The sequence below is a fragment of the Alligator mississippiensis genome, chromosome 5 (genome assembly GCF_030867095.1).
Source record: "Alligator mississippiensis isolate rAllMis1 chromosome 5, rAllMis1, whole genome shotgun sequence".
Lineage (NCBI taxonomy): Eukaryota > Metazoa > Chordata > Crocodylia > Alligatoridae > Alligator > Alligator mississippiensis.
Window position 1 is genome coordinate 116,309,222 of NC_081828.1, and position 13,621 is coordinate 116,322,842.

At 45.3% G+C, this 13,621-nt stretch overlaps 1 protein-coding gene across 1 annotated transcript in view; it reads right to left on the reverse strand.

Moving 5' to 3' along the window:
* The window catches only part of ADCY1 (adenylate cyclase 1), a 278,084-nt gene extending 273,518 nt beyond the window's left edge, over positions 1–4,566 (reverse strand). The window contains exon 1 of the mRNA XM_059728633.1: positions 3,606–4,566. Coding sequence (XP_059584616.1) covers positions 3,606–4,289 — 684 coding nt within the window. The 5' untranslated portion in view covers positions 4,290–4,566. The remainder of the gene's footprint in view (positions 1–3,605) is intronic.
* Positions 4,567–13,621: the final 9,055 nt, after the last annotated feature.

The following is a 13,621-nucleotide window of genomic DNA, read 5'->3' on the forward strand; positions in this document are numbered from 1 at the left end:
AGAAGTGAGAAACCACTTTTATAAAAGACTGGCCAGGTTGATTCATGGTTTTCTATTCCTGGTTACAGCAAAACTCTTTGTATTGACTGAAATGCACTGTTTTGTAAGGGCCGATATAGCCTTTCATCCTCTTGTAACCCCATACAGGGTAGCCCACTCTACATGTCTGGAAGGTGGACTTCAGGCTGGGCCTATACAGGCCAGTACAAAAGGAAGCACTGGAACCAGCTGGATAAAAATCCCTTGGCTAACAATTGTCCCTAGCCTGAGAGACAACTGCTATTCCAGCCCAAACAGCCTAAGAGTTGGCCCTGCAAAAAGAGTTGTGTAGACCCCAGGATGCCTATCTAAAATGCAATTGCTCTGGCTTTATGCAGGCTTCAGAACATCAACCACAGTGAAGTTATTTTGTGAAAAGAATAACCTTACCATAGGAGACTATGTCATGTTACTGTTCAAATCACAAGGCATTCTGCTGGCAAATATGAGGCAAAGCAGTGCATTTCCATGCAATTCAAGTTCACCAAACACATTTCTGCCGACTGTTATCAAGAAAGCAGAAGCTCCACGAGACTCTGTATATGATTTAAATTATCTGCGAGTGAAAAATGTGAGTCTTCTGGGTTTTTAATGGATTTTTAAGCAAGTTTAAAATAGCTCTTGTACAGCTGAGGTGAGATCAATGTGAGGACAAAAGTTTAGGGGATTTCCCCTCATTAAACTATATATCATTCAAGCCCTGGGTTAATATATTTTCTAAGTGGGTGTTATTGTGCAAGTCAGATTCTTTGTGTCATTCTGATAAAACAGCAAGTGCCACACTAAGCTATAGCCTGGCAGCAACAAAAAGCTGCCTCCATGTCATGGACTCCCCTTTGCAAAATATTAAACCTTCATTCCTGGTACAAGGATCTATCTGTAACCCTACTCCAGGTAAAGCATTTTAATGCTCTTTTACCAGCCTTTTGGACACTTTCAAAGAAGGTTCTCTCAATGCTCCCCACATTTTCATCAACTCTCTCTCACTCCCTCATGGAAGCTCTAAACCACGAGCTTAAAAATAGACTATCAGATTATCTGGGTAAATCATAGAGCTCAGCTTATCTCTCTCTTCCCCTTCAAAATATACAATTTATTTTGCCCACCAGCTCAGCAGCATGAAGCCAAGAATAATCCTGTATGACCCAGCAACCTCACTCCCTTACCTATTTATGTCTCTGTGTGTATCCATTATTGTGTGTGTGTGTGTGTGTGTGTGTGTGTGTGTGTGTGTATACACGCACACACACTTAGGAAAAGGTACAGGAATGCATGCCTGCATAGGACTGAGTTTATGCCAGTGTCTGGGGGCGTAAGTCTGTGTCACAACTCAGCTTGATATGACTGTGGGCAATAACATCGGAAATCAAAGGAAATAAAATACCAAATACTTCATTTATTCCTTTATTAAATTACCAGTATTACTAATGCTAATCTAATATCCCCAAGACCCATCACTGTTTCCTCTAACAGCAAATGTGACCAATTCAGTATGAGACAAAAAATAAATGCCCAGTTCCTCTTTTCCAGTGGTTCAGATGCAGAATATAATGGAACCTAAGCAGACTCCTAGCCTGGTAACTTCAAATATGCAAATCTCCCTACTTCCCTCCCCCAGTCCCAGTACAGCCCATCAGGCCTTGGGAGCTGGAGAAAGCCCTGCAGGGCTATAAATAGCCACCACAGGAGAGAGGGGAGGGAGAAGGAGATTGTAACAACACCTTCCCAAAGATGCTTGCTGCGGAGGAAGGCTTTACCGGATTCATTTGGGTGGAAAGGGCTGCTGAGAAGTTCAGTGATATACTAACCAGTATATGGAGAGGAGGGAGGATGAAGAAGGAAGCTGCTGACATTAGGACACTGAGCTGTGAATCCCATGCACACCGGGAAAAAGGAGGGAGGTGCAAGGGTTTCCCTTCTGGGTTTCCCACCCTGTCCTAGGGACTTTCTCCAGCTGCCTGGAGCGGTGCAAGCGGGTGGCTGTGAGCCTTCATAGTGTGCAAAGAGAGGATCTGGATATTGCCGCCAACCCAGCTCATTATCTACTCCAAGACAGCATGAACTCCGATGGGTCTGCTTCACATTTATTGCCTTTCTCCCTCCAGCAGGAAGTGTCCCTGCCTTTGCTACCTTAACAAACTCTGTTACTGTATTGCTTTTTTAAAAAATTCAGCAACAACAAAAATCAAAAACATTTCACCCTGCAGACACTGCTTCCTGCCCCACTGCCACCCTGCAGACTTTTGACAGGGGTGATCAATGGACAAGAAAACTCCATGTCTGTGTCTCAGAAGGCACAGCCCTAGCTAAAACTTCTCTACAATAGCCACTCTGCCCTGGGGATGCAGTTAAGGTACAAAGCAGAGGTGTGCCCCATACACCAGTGCACCCCCCAGTACACACGCACTCTCAATAAAGCACATAAAGTTTTCACACTTATCCCCCTACCCACATGTGCCCCTATGCTCTCCACACTCCACTCATTTCCAGACACCTCCTCACCCCAGCTCCCTGTCCACATGCTCGCCTACCCACACATACATTGTCATCCACCCCAGATACAGTCTACACACCACACACACCTTCCCCACATACCCTCTACCCACACATCCCCTATGCTTTCCACACACCACCCATCGCCAGACATGTCCTCACCCCCAACTCCCAATCTACACATCACCCCACACACAACCTATACACCCAGTACAAGCACACACAGCTTTCCCCACATTCCCCCCAACACATACCCCTAAGCTCTCCACACCCTAATCATCCCCAGATACCACCTCACCTTCACTCCGTCCACATGCTCACCTACCCAAACACACACACACACACACACACACAACCTACACTCCCAATATAAGCATACACACTTTCCCTCTTACCCCCTACCCATACATGCCCCTAAGCTCTTCAAACCCCACCCATCCCCAGATACCTCCTCACCCCCACTCCCCATCCACATGCCCACCTCCCCCTTCCACGCACAACCTGCACACCATAAACAACCACACACACTTTCCCCACTGACCCCCTCCCCACATGTGCCCCTATGCTCTCCACACCCCCTTCATTCCTGGATGCCTCTTTAACCCAACTCCCTGCCCACACATCCATCTACCCCTCCACACACACCCCTGGCCATGCACACAAAATCCACACCGCACACCCTTGCCCCACTGACCCCTCCCCACACATGCCCCAATGCTCTCCACACCCCATCCATCTCTGGATGCCTCCTTACCCCAACTCCTTGTCTGCACATCCATCTACCCCCCACACCCCACCCCATCCACCTATGCAAAATCCACACTACCCACCCTTCCTCCTCTTACCCCCTACCCATACATGCCCTTATGCTCTCCACACGCCACCCACCCCCAGATGCCTCCTAACCCCAACTCCTTCTCCGCACATCCACCCCCATCCACCCACACAAAGTACACACCGCTCACCCTTTTGCCACACATGCCCATACACTCCCCACCCCCTGCCAGATGCCTCCTTGGCCCAACTCCCTGCCTGCCAGGCAGCCGGGTGCCCAGGCCATAGGGGGCACTCACCGTCTTCCAGAGCCGCTGCCGCTTGGCACTGACTGAGGTGGCGGTGACGATGAGGTGGGAGACGGAGACGACGAGCCCGAAGAGCATGGCCAGCAGGGTCCGCACGGGCAGCAGCGCGTAGGACACGAAGGTGACCAACATGAGTTGCCACATGCCCTGCTCCGGGGTGCTGGGGGGCTCTGTCCCATAGGCACCCAGGGAGAAGGGGCAGCAGAGGAAGGAGAAGGTGAAGCTGAAGAGCAAGGTGAGCTTGACGATCTGCTGCAGCTGCGTGACCTGCAGGTACTTGACATTGGTGACGATGAAGAGGGAGAGGAAGATGATGCAGTGCACGGGCTGGGAGCCCTTGGAGATACTCAGGCTGGGGCCGGACAGCAGCTCCAGCAGGGCCAGGCTGGCCGTCAGCACGATGAGCACGGCCAGCGCCTTCAGCGTGGCGGTCTGCTCCAGCTTCAGGTTGTAGCTCTGGAACAGCGCCTCCAGCTCCTTGCACTCGAACTCGTCCTCGCAGGCCACCGCCTCCCGCAGCGCCGCGGGCTGCGGCCCGGCCGCCCCGGCGGGCGGCGGGGAGCGGGAGCGGCAGCAGCAGCAGCAGCCCCCGCCGCCGGGGCCGCGGCAGCACCGCTTCCTCCTCTTGCTCTTGACTTTCGGGACCGCTCTTTCCTCCATGCCAGGGCCATTCATAAACCCCGGGCCAGGCGGGCTCCTCCTGGCGGCCCCCGCGCTGCCCCCGCGCTCATGGACGGGCACCGCCAGCCGGGAGCCGCCGCGGTGGGCGGCCGGCGCAGCCTCGCCTCGCCTCGCCTCGCCAGGCGCGATCAACAGGCAGCTCCGGCTCCGCGGCGCCCGGGCACAGCAGCCGGAGCCGGGGGCATGCCGCTCGCGGAGCGGGCCGGGCAGGTGGGGGGGAGGAGGAGGAGGAGGAGAAAGGCGAGGGTGATCCCCCTGCCTACGTCCGAGAGCATTGCACTGGGGCGCGGGAATGACCTGCGCCTGCGCGCTGGCCCGCTCAGGAAGCCGGGCACGTCTCGCCCGGCCCCCCGGGGAGCGGGCTGGCACGAAGGCAGCCCCGGATTGAGGCTCCCTCCCTCTCGCCCCGCCTCGGCGGCCTCTTCTCGCCCCCTCCTCGGCCACCGCAGGGTCCGGGGCTAAAGCCTTTCCAGACCCACAGTACGGGACGGGAACGAGCCCGGTTTCCATTTGACGGGGGGAAAGCCAGCCTCGAGCCAAGCACCACAGCTGTGTGGGACCCGCTTGTGCAGAGACCTCCACCAGCCATCACAGGAAGGCTAGGCTGGAAGGGACCGCACAAGGGCATCTCCAAGCAGGGTGGTCCCCCACTCAGCCTCTTGGAAATCTGCTTGACCCTGAGCAAACCATCCCATTGCTCTTGAAAAGATCCCGGGAATGGCAATTCCTTCATAGATTCATAGACATTAGGGCTGGAAGGGACCTTGGAAGATCATCGAGTCCACCCACACCGCCCAAGGGGCAGGAAGTCAGCTGGGGTCAAAGGATCCCAGCAAGATAAGCATCCAGACATTTCTGAAAGGAGTCCAGAGTAGGTGCTTGCACCACCTCCAGAGGAAGTCTATTCCGGGCCATGGGGGCTCGGAGAGTAAAGAAGTTTTATGTCCAGCCTGAAATGGTCTCGGAGGAGTTTGTGACCATTGGACCTTATCATCCCTTGTGGCGCTCTAGTGAACAGGCGTTCCCCCAGATCCTGATGTACACCCCATTCTTCCTTCAGAAGAAGAGAGTGCCTGAACTCTGCATGGAGTGTCCAGCCATGGGCGACTGGTGCCTCCTGAGTCAGGGGGGACACTTGCCCCTCCAGTGGCTAGTCAACGACTGGGAAGGGGGGGGTCCCCTGCAGCCGATCGCACTGACCACACGGCTGATCATGACGACTGGGGCTGGTGTTTTGGGTGCGCAGCTGGCACTTCTGGGCCGTCACAATTGACCCCGCACCCCCAGTTGGCACGACAAGCCACAGGGATTACTTCTGGCACCCCCATCCCCGGCCAGCACTCTTGGGGAGGCACCGGTGCTCTTGCCTGCCCTCCCCCCGCCCATTGTCTAAACAGGGAACACTGCTGCCAGGGGGTGCACCAGCACTCTCAGGGGGTGCACATGCACCCCCTACCCATTGCCAGTGTCTAGGGCCAAATCTTTACCCTTCTACTAATCTCTCCCCCACCCTATTTCCATGGCAGCCTCAGAGAAGGTTGCATTTCATTCCACGGCTGCTTGCTTGCTTGCTTTTTTTGTTGTTGATTTTTTTGTTACATAAAACACCTAGCCATGAAGGCTGACAGGTTGAATGGATACAGATGAGACAGATGCATGTAAGACTTGTAGAATCTAGTTTTGGCTTCTAAAAAATTGAGCAGGGGATAACTAAAGAGGAACGAACAATTCCAGCATGTCGTCTAAAAAGGAGAAGTGCATGGCTGTCGGCACTTCTATCTCCCAGAATAAATCGGTCACTGCCTAGAAAGTTATTCCTGCGACGGGACTTATTTCCCATCCCACACAGAGCAGACTTAGTGCTGAGTCCCACTCAGGACTCAGAGTCCTCATAACTCAAGGACCAGAGCTGTGGTTTTCTATGGCGTTTTGATTTTTTCCCACTTTTAGTACAGGCACAATGTTATTGCATCATATTCACAGAATCATAGAAAATTAGAGTTAAAAGGGACCTCGGGGGGGTCAATTGTATCACCTGACAATCTAGTACTGACTTCTGTAAGCACTGCATTTAAGTTTGAAGGTAGGAGCTTGATCCAAATCTCAAAAATCTGGGGAAAAACTCCCTTTGCCTACAGTGGGTTTTGGAACAACCCGTGTAAGGAACATAACTGGGCAAGAATGTTAATAAATAAACACCCTACTGCACATGCAAATTAAAGCTCAATAGCAACTAGCTATCAAGTTAGTATACTTTTTCAAGGTCTAACTTGATAGCTGGTTGGAGCTTTTTAGCATGTGATGTCTACTTTGCACTTGTAGCTGGTTTCAAGGTAATTTGTAATTAACCAGTTAATTGCAGATACCTGTAATATGTAGAGGGGGCTCAAGAAATCAGCATCAGCTCTGCCCATAAGTAGGTTTTTCTTGTTTGGTAAAAGATACTATAGGTACTTTCTAAATCCCAAAGAAATTCCTGACATCATGGGTAAATTTAAGTTCCACTGGCCTGATTTTAGCCTTGCTGGGCATGTCTACACAGATGTTTACTGCAGAGCTCATCAATTAGCTTTGCAGAGATGTTTACTGCAAAGACAGTAATCTTGTGTAGACAGCATCTACACATGAGCCCCTATTAGGGTGCAAGAAATAAAAAAAAATCCATAACAGGGTAGTACTTGTAAATAAAAGTACTTATAAGTACAAGTACTACCCTGCTGCAGAGTTTTTTCGTGCACAGCAGATGCTGACTCAGCTGACTGGGGCATGAGCAGGGGCGATGTGTAGGGCATGCACGCAGGTGCACATGCACCCCCTGAGCGTGGCAGTGCACCCCTACAAAAAGGCATTGCCAACAGTGTCGGCAACACCTACAGGCAGTCACCACTCGCCACCCCAATGTCGGCCCCACCAGCGGCATCTGCAGGCGGTCCACGATTCCTGCTGGTAGGCGCTTACCACCCTGCTGCCAACAGCACTGGTGGCGTCTGCAGGAGCTCCCCACTCACTGCCTCCATGCTCCCGCCACTCCTGCTGCTGTGCCTCACAAGCTGCTGGGGGCATGTGCCATTCATGGGCACGAGGGTGCTTCAGTGCAAGGGCTGCCTGCCAGCTAGCCCCACACAAGCATCCTCATGCCCTAGCCAGCCCTTCTGTGGCACATTGAGCTGGAGCAACTCAAGACTGGCAGGCCTGATCCTCAGACCTCCTGCCAGATGGGACTGCTCCTACTGGGCTCCACGTGCTACACATGAATAAACTCTGGAGCTGATTGCTTTGGCATCAGTTGCTTCTGGGCACATGTTAATATGGCGCACCCAGAAGCAAAACATTCCAGAGCAATAAACTCTAAGGTTTATTCAAGTGCACTAATTGCACAGGTAGGCACCTTTTGATTGTGAGCATTGACTTCAGTGGACCTTAAGACCAACCTTAACACTGAGAGTTTGCCTTGCTCCCTTGATTTCAAGTATATATATATATATATATATATATATATATATATAATTATTATTCTGCAATATATATATATTGCAGAATTATGTATACATTTTTTCATAATATAAAGGTTTTTTAAAATGTCTGATGATTTTTATAAGCATTCTTGTAGCATGAAAGGCATTTAACTAATCCTGTGCCTCAGGGATTTTACTTGTAACCATTTGGGACCAGGAAGAATTTTTTTCCCCTTCACAAATACTACTGCTTGTGGTTTGGGGGTGATTTTTTTGCTTCCTCTGAGGCACTGGGATGTTAGTCATAGCTAAGGCTGTCTGAGTTGCTGAGGCTCCAGAGGTTTCTGGATACAGGATCTTGTCTTTTTTTCACTCAAGGTCCCTCTGATCACCAAATGTGGGATTGGGGGTGTTTGTCCTCAGGTCAAACTGGCATACATCATAATAGTTGTGGGAGTAGGTGAGAAGGGAAGTGTTTCTTCTTCTGCAGTGAAGGGCTTGGTCCTTTTCCTAAGATTTTCTGAACATATATTAGCCAACTGCTGTCATTTTCATGACAGGGCATTGGTAGTACCCTCATTACTCCTGGTTTTTACCTGTGACATTTTAGAGGATGTTTTGGATTTTGTTCCTTGTATTTGTAGGCGAGAGTCTGCAATGGCTATTTTGTGAATTCTTCTGGTTAACAAATTCCTGCAAATGCAGAAGACCAGACTTGACGGTCAAAGAGGTACCTTCCAGTTCTACATTCCAAAGTCGAGTAAAAAACAAAGAAGAGATCCACATATGAATGAGGTACAGTGTTCTATATTAGAAATCAATATAATTGTCTAAATATGCCAAGAGTACAAGTCATTTTGGCAAGCAATGAACTATTAAAAAGCAGAACATCAAGGCCTTGGTAGAGCACAAAAACAAAATAGGATATTTGCAACCATGAACACTTATTGTACAGTCTACATTTGCAAAAATAGCTGCACTCTTCAAAGGTTAAAGAAATGTAACTGTTTATAAATATATTGTCACTTGTCTTGTAGGAAATAAATGTATTTGGAAATAAAATATTTTAATTGCAAAGTGCATTCTTCATAAACAGTATAGTAACTCTGGTACTGTAAGTCAGACAGCAGAAATTAAAAACCTTCACCAAACAGGGTAGCTTCAAATAACTTTATATAAAGAATCTGAAGGTCTGGTTTCATTTATTTTTTCTGTCAGTTGTATTGGGTGCTATACAAAGAATTAAGTATTTCACAAAAATAACAAAGCCTACATGGTCCTGGCATGAGTACCCCCAGCCTTATACATGTCTAACTTTTATTTTGACAAATATGGTGATTAATTTGTACCAGCCTTTAGATCAAATAGTGACTGGAAGTCAATATAACACGGTCATGTTTTTATAACATTTTTCAATCTGGAATGCATTGTGGATACCTAATATAAGGCACCATTGTTTTTGCATACAAGGGATTTACGTTCATGCTGCTCTCATGAGTGCAAAATGCTCTTAATTCACTTTAAAGATGAGGAACCCAAGACAGAGTTGGATTTAACAAAAGAGGTCTCTGGCAGAACAAAGACCCAAGCCAATCTCTTAAGATACAGGCTAGCAGCCTAAACACTGAACTATCCTCTCTCATTCACAAAGGAGGGTATGCAACTGGCATTCCTCACACTGCCTTACAATAAGGGGAAGGGATTTCTTACCCCATTGGGGGAAGAATCTGTGTAAGTTCCTTCCCTGAACAAAAAGCTACAAAATCTTTAACTTGTCATATTCAAGAGACAAGACATTAATATCTTTCTAAGGTCTCACCACTAAACTCAATACTCAGTAGCACACATGGATCTTAAATAGCTGCACTATTCAAAGATTAAAGAAATGTAATTCTTTATAAATATATTGTAATATATTTTGAAGATATATTAATGCTCCTCCAAATGAAGAGCACTTAAATGACTCCTGAAAATTCTATTTAAGGGAATCAAAGTATTTCAGTTATTTGGTTAATTGGTTATCAAAGTATTTCAGTTATAAAACTGCCTTTTTCTTTTTTTGTGCAGCACCTTGCAAAATGGGGACTTGAGCTGTAACTTGGACTCCTGGGAATTACAGAAATAAAAGCAAATAATGCTTAGATTGCTATAAACAACCACCTACAGAAAAGGAGCCTGTTGGATCAAAGTGCTGAAGAAAGGATAGGATTTTAAATTTAAAAGGGCGGGAGGAGGAGGAAGCTTGCAATGTCTCCATTACAACGGGGAAGGACTCTTTAAGCCTGGTTTTTAATGTTGATGTTGGTACATAGATGTCTGGAATTGTTCAGTCAACCACAGATTCTACAGATGCACCTGCACATATATTCACATTTTCTGAGGTCCAGATTGAGACAAACCAGGGAAAGGACTGTCATTCTAAAAGTAATAATTCCATTTCCACTTGCACATGGAAAGCGGAAGGAGAGGGATATTGTGCAAGCCTTTGCATGATACAGCATTTCTCCATTCTCTCATACCACCTCAGCTCATATAGACTGCTTAGCCTCTGACAGAGAAGAATCAGTCTAGGATTCACCTACTTCTTACAGCTCCTCTTCCCCTAAGGAAGGCCGAAGTAGAATTCCACTGGTGCCTGCTTATTCTAACTCACACAAGACAGCAATCTGGGCAGGCCAAATAGAAGTAAACGAGGCTTTTACTCCTTTCTCTCTCATATGACACTAAATGGCAAATAACAATCTTGTCTGAGTATCTGGGTACCCAATTTGCACAATATGAGCCAGCAAACCCAGATGTAATGGATGTATCTAAAAATCTGACACACAATCTTATAAAATAATCATCCATAGCCCTACTAGAATACATTTGACTTCAAGAATGAGACATCAACATTTGGATGGAGGCCAAAACCATAACAGAATGTTTGAAATCATGACCAATCATTAAATGGTCTACATTTGACAAAATAGCTGCCCTCATCAAAGATTAAATTGATAGAACTATTAATAAATATATAGCAATTTGCCTTGTGTGGGAAAAATGGGTTAGAATTTCTCCAAGCTGCAAAGAGCATTTTTGTAAATGGTACTGTACAACTAGTACTATAAGCCATTACAGAGCAGATTTTAAAAATATCTTTAGTAAGACATGGAATAGTATAAATCAAGCCTGCTTTATACACGTTTTTTATGAGGAATCTGAAGAGCTGATTTTATTTCTTCTCCCGTCATAATTGCACTTGACACAGGGTTACATCTTATGATCACTCAAACTTCAGCTGATGCAGAAGGCAGCTGCCTGTTTGATGCTTAATGCACTGCAAACAATGTTCTGCAGTCTGCACTGGCTTCCGGTTCATTCTTGAGTAGCATAAGTTGGTGCTGCCTTTTAATTTTATTTATTTATTTATTTTCATATAATGGCCTAAATGGTTTGGGTCCTGGATACAATCTACTTCTTCCTGAGCAATGTCCTGTCATTTGTGATCAGAGTCTATGCCTGGAGCAAATGCAATTTTGACAGGAAAGAGCAGTTGGCACCCAGATTTATTTACTTTGTGCTGCAAAACTGATCTTGTTTTCTCAGATTTTTCTTAGGAAGGCAAGTTGACAGGGCTGAGAGTCCAGCCTGAGCTAGGAGATCTATATACCCACTGTAAACTGAAGCTTTTCTTTCAGGCATATATAGACATTTAGAAATTGAGATCACTGTTGAAAAAAGCAAGCGCTAAATTAGTCTGTGTTTCAGGACTCAGAATACTAGAATCCTTTACATATTTTTTCCGGATAACTATTTTTAATAAACTTTCACATGTATCCTATTTATTTTCTGAACTCTTATGACTCTAATTCCCTCAAGCATGTCAAAATTCTAAGCAAAATTTAGATGTTTTCAACCTATTAGGCATCTAAAGTGGTATTTTGGCATCTCAGTACAATCCTATTCTACGCTGCTTGAGTTCCTGAAAAACCATTAATACATCTACTTACACAACACGACTTCAACTTAGCCTTAAGACTAAGTAACAAAAAATGGAAAGGACCCACCCACCTATTGTATTAATGTTTTTTCAGGGACAGAAGCAAGATGTAATGGGAACGCACTTAGCCTAACAGATAAAATAATATTTGTTCCTCAGTAACTGATACTTGGGTGCTTTGGGTGGTTTTTAAAAGTAAAATAAGGGATTTTCCTCTTTTAAAGGGACATTCTTTACAAAACAGATCTTTTCAGTATACATTAAGGGTAAATATGAAGTAAAACCCTGTTTGAAATCTAATGAAAAATTCAAGGTCAAGGAAAAAGAAACAATTGAAGAGTGTGACACAGCTGGATGTTGAAGAAACATAAATCTAGTTACAAAATATAATTTCCACTTTACTGATCAAAGTTTGGCATCAATAGACTTTTTACCTGGGTATGGCTTCAGAACTGCAAAGATCTTTACCTTGTATCTCTAATTAGCCTGGTCCATTGAAATAGGATGTCATGAACCGGTACCCTAAACCAGCCTCTTCTCCTGACCCACTCTGAAATCAAGAATCATGCTAATTCCACTCTGACATTCAATCACCTATCATTCTGATCCTTTGCAGCTTAAACAAAATTAAGGTATTAGCATACGGTGGTGAGACTTTTAAAGAAAAACTCCTAATGCTGCTTTTCAAACAGAAAAATAAGTTTGAGATGGAAGATACTAGACAGAGTACCCAGACCTTGAGTGTATCTGATAATAAACTGATACTGTGTTTGATCTTTGCCAATGGCTGAAATTCTGTCTTATATATAACCTGGTAATGAGATTCATCATGTAATTCCTGCAACTGGTAGCAACTAATTAGGTCAAATTAGCTTCACATATGTTACTGGTTCTATTTTGAGTTTAAATCCTCATGATGGAGCTACCCTCTTACTTGAAGCTGAAATACTGCTTTGCTTACATTATAGGAAAAAAACCCTATTTTATGCTGTGTTGCATTTGCTGTTGCCATCATCAGTTCATTGCCCTATATTAAGACAGCTTTCCATTGGATTGTAATGCTATGTTTATTCTCTTGTCTTTTTTGTTCCCCCTTGCGCCCTAAACAATTTGCATAAATCCACTTAATGCTATTTAGCTAATGTCCCCATTGTTACTATAAATAAACGAACTGGAAGTGCAGCTTAGTGAGGCAACTTAATTCTTGTCTCATTCTTCTTTCGTTCTTACACTCTGTCTGTGCTTGTGTGCAAGTCAGAATAAAGCAAATACATGTTGTTGTCCTTAAAAGGAGGAGAGAAAGCACAAGTCTTTTTAGTTAAGCACATACAAACACTGCCCCTAAAACACCAATGGTCCTGTATGATTTTAAATGTGTCCAGCATATGAGATTCAGTAAATCAGCTTTCATTTTGAATTCAGGAGAGGAAAATACCTTAATCCTTTCTTACAAGAAAACAGATAAACTGGCAACTTGAAAAAAAAATAGACCTGTTTATTAAGGTAAAGAATACCTTATCTTACTAAAATTGAATGTGCTATGTGTCCTTAAAGCCATAAAGAGTATACAAAATGGCAATTACCAAAATATTTATTCTTTATCTTCGTTTGACTGTTACGGCTATGTGGATTAATACTGTCCAAGTCAGTATCAACTCAAAGGTGACAATATGGTCATTTCTTTCAATGCCAAAATATTAATTAAGCATCTAACTTTTGCAACTTTGTAAAATGAATTGCAATACATATTTTGAAAGAGAGGAGGTAAAGATTTTAAATGCTGACAATGGACACTGCTGGTTATTCCTCATCTGTAATGAGTATATGCCAATATAATAGAGCTCTCCAGGACTGGTAGACCTTTACAACACAGAGATACATAAATTGCA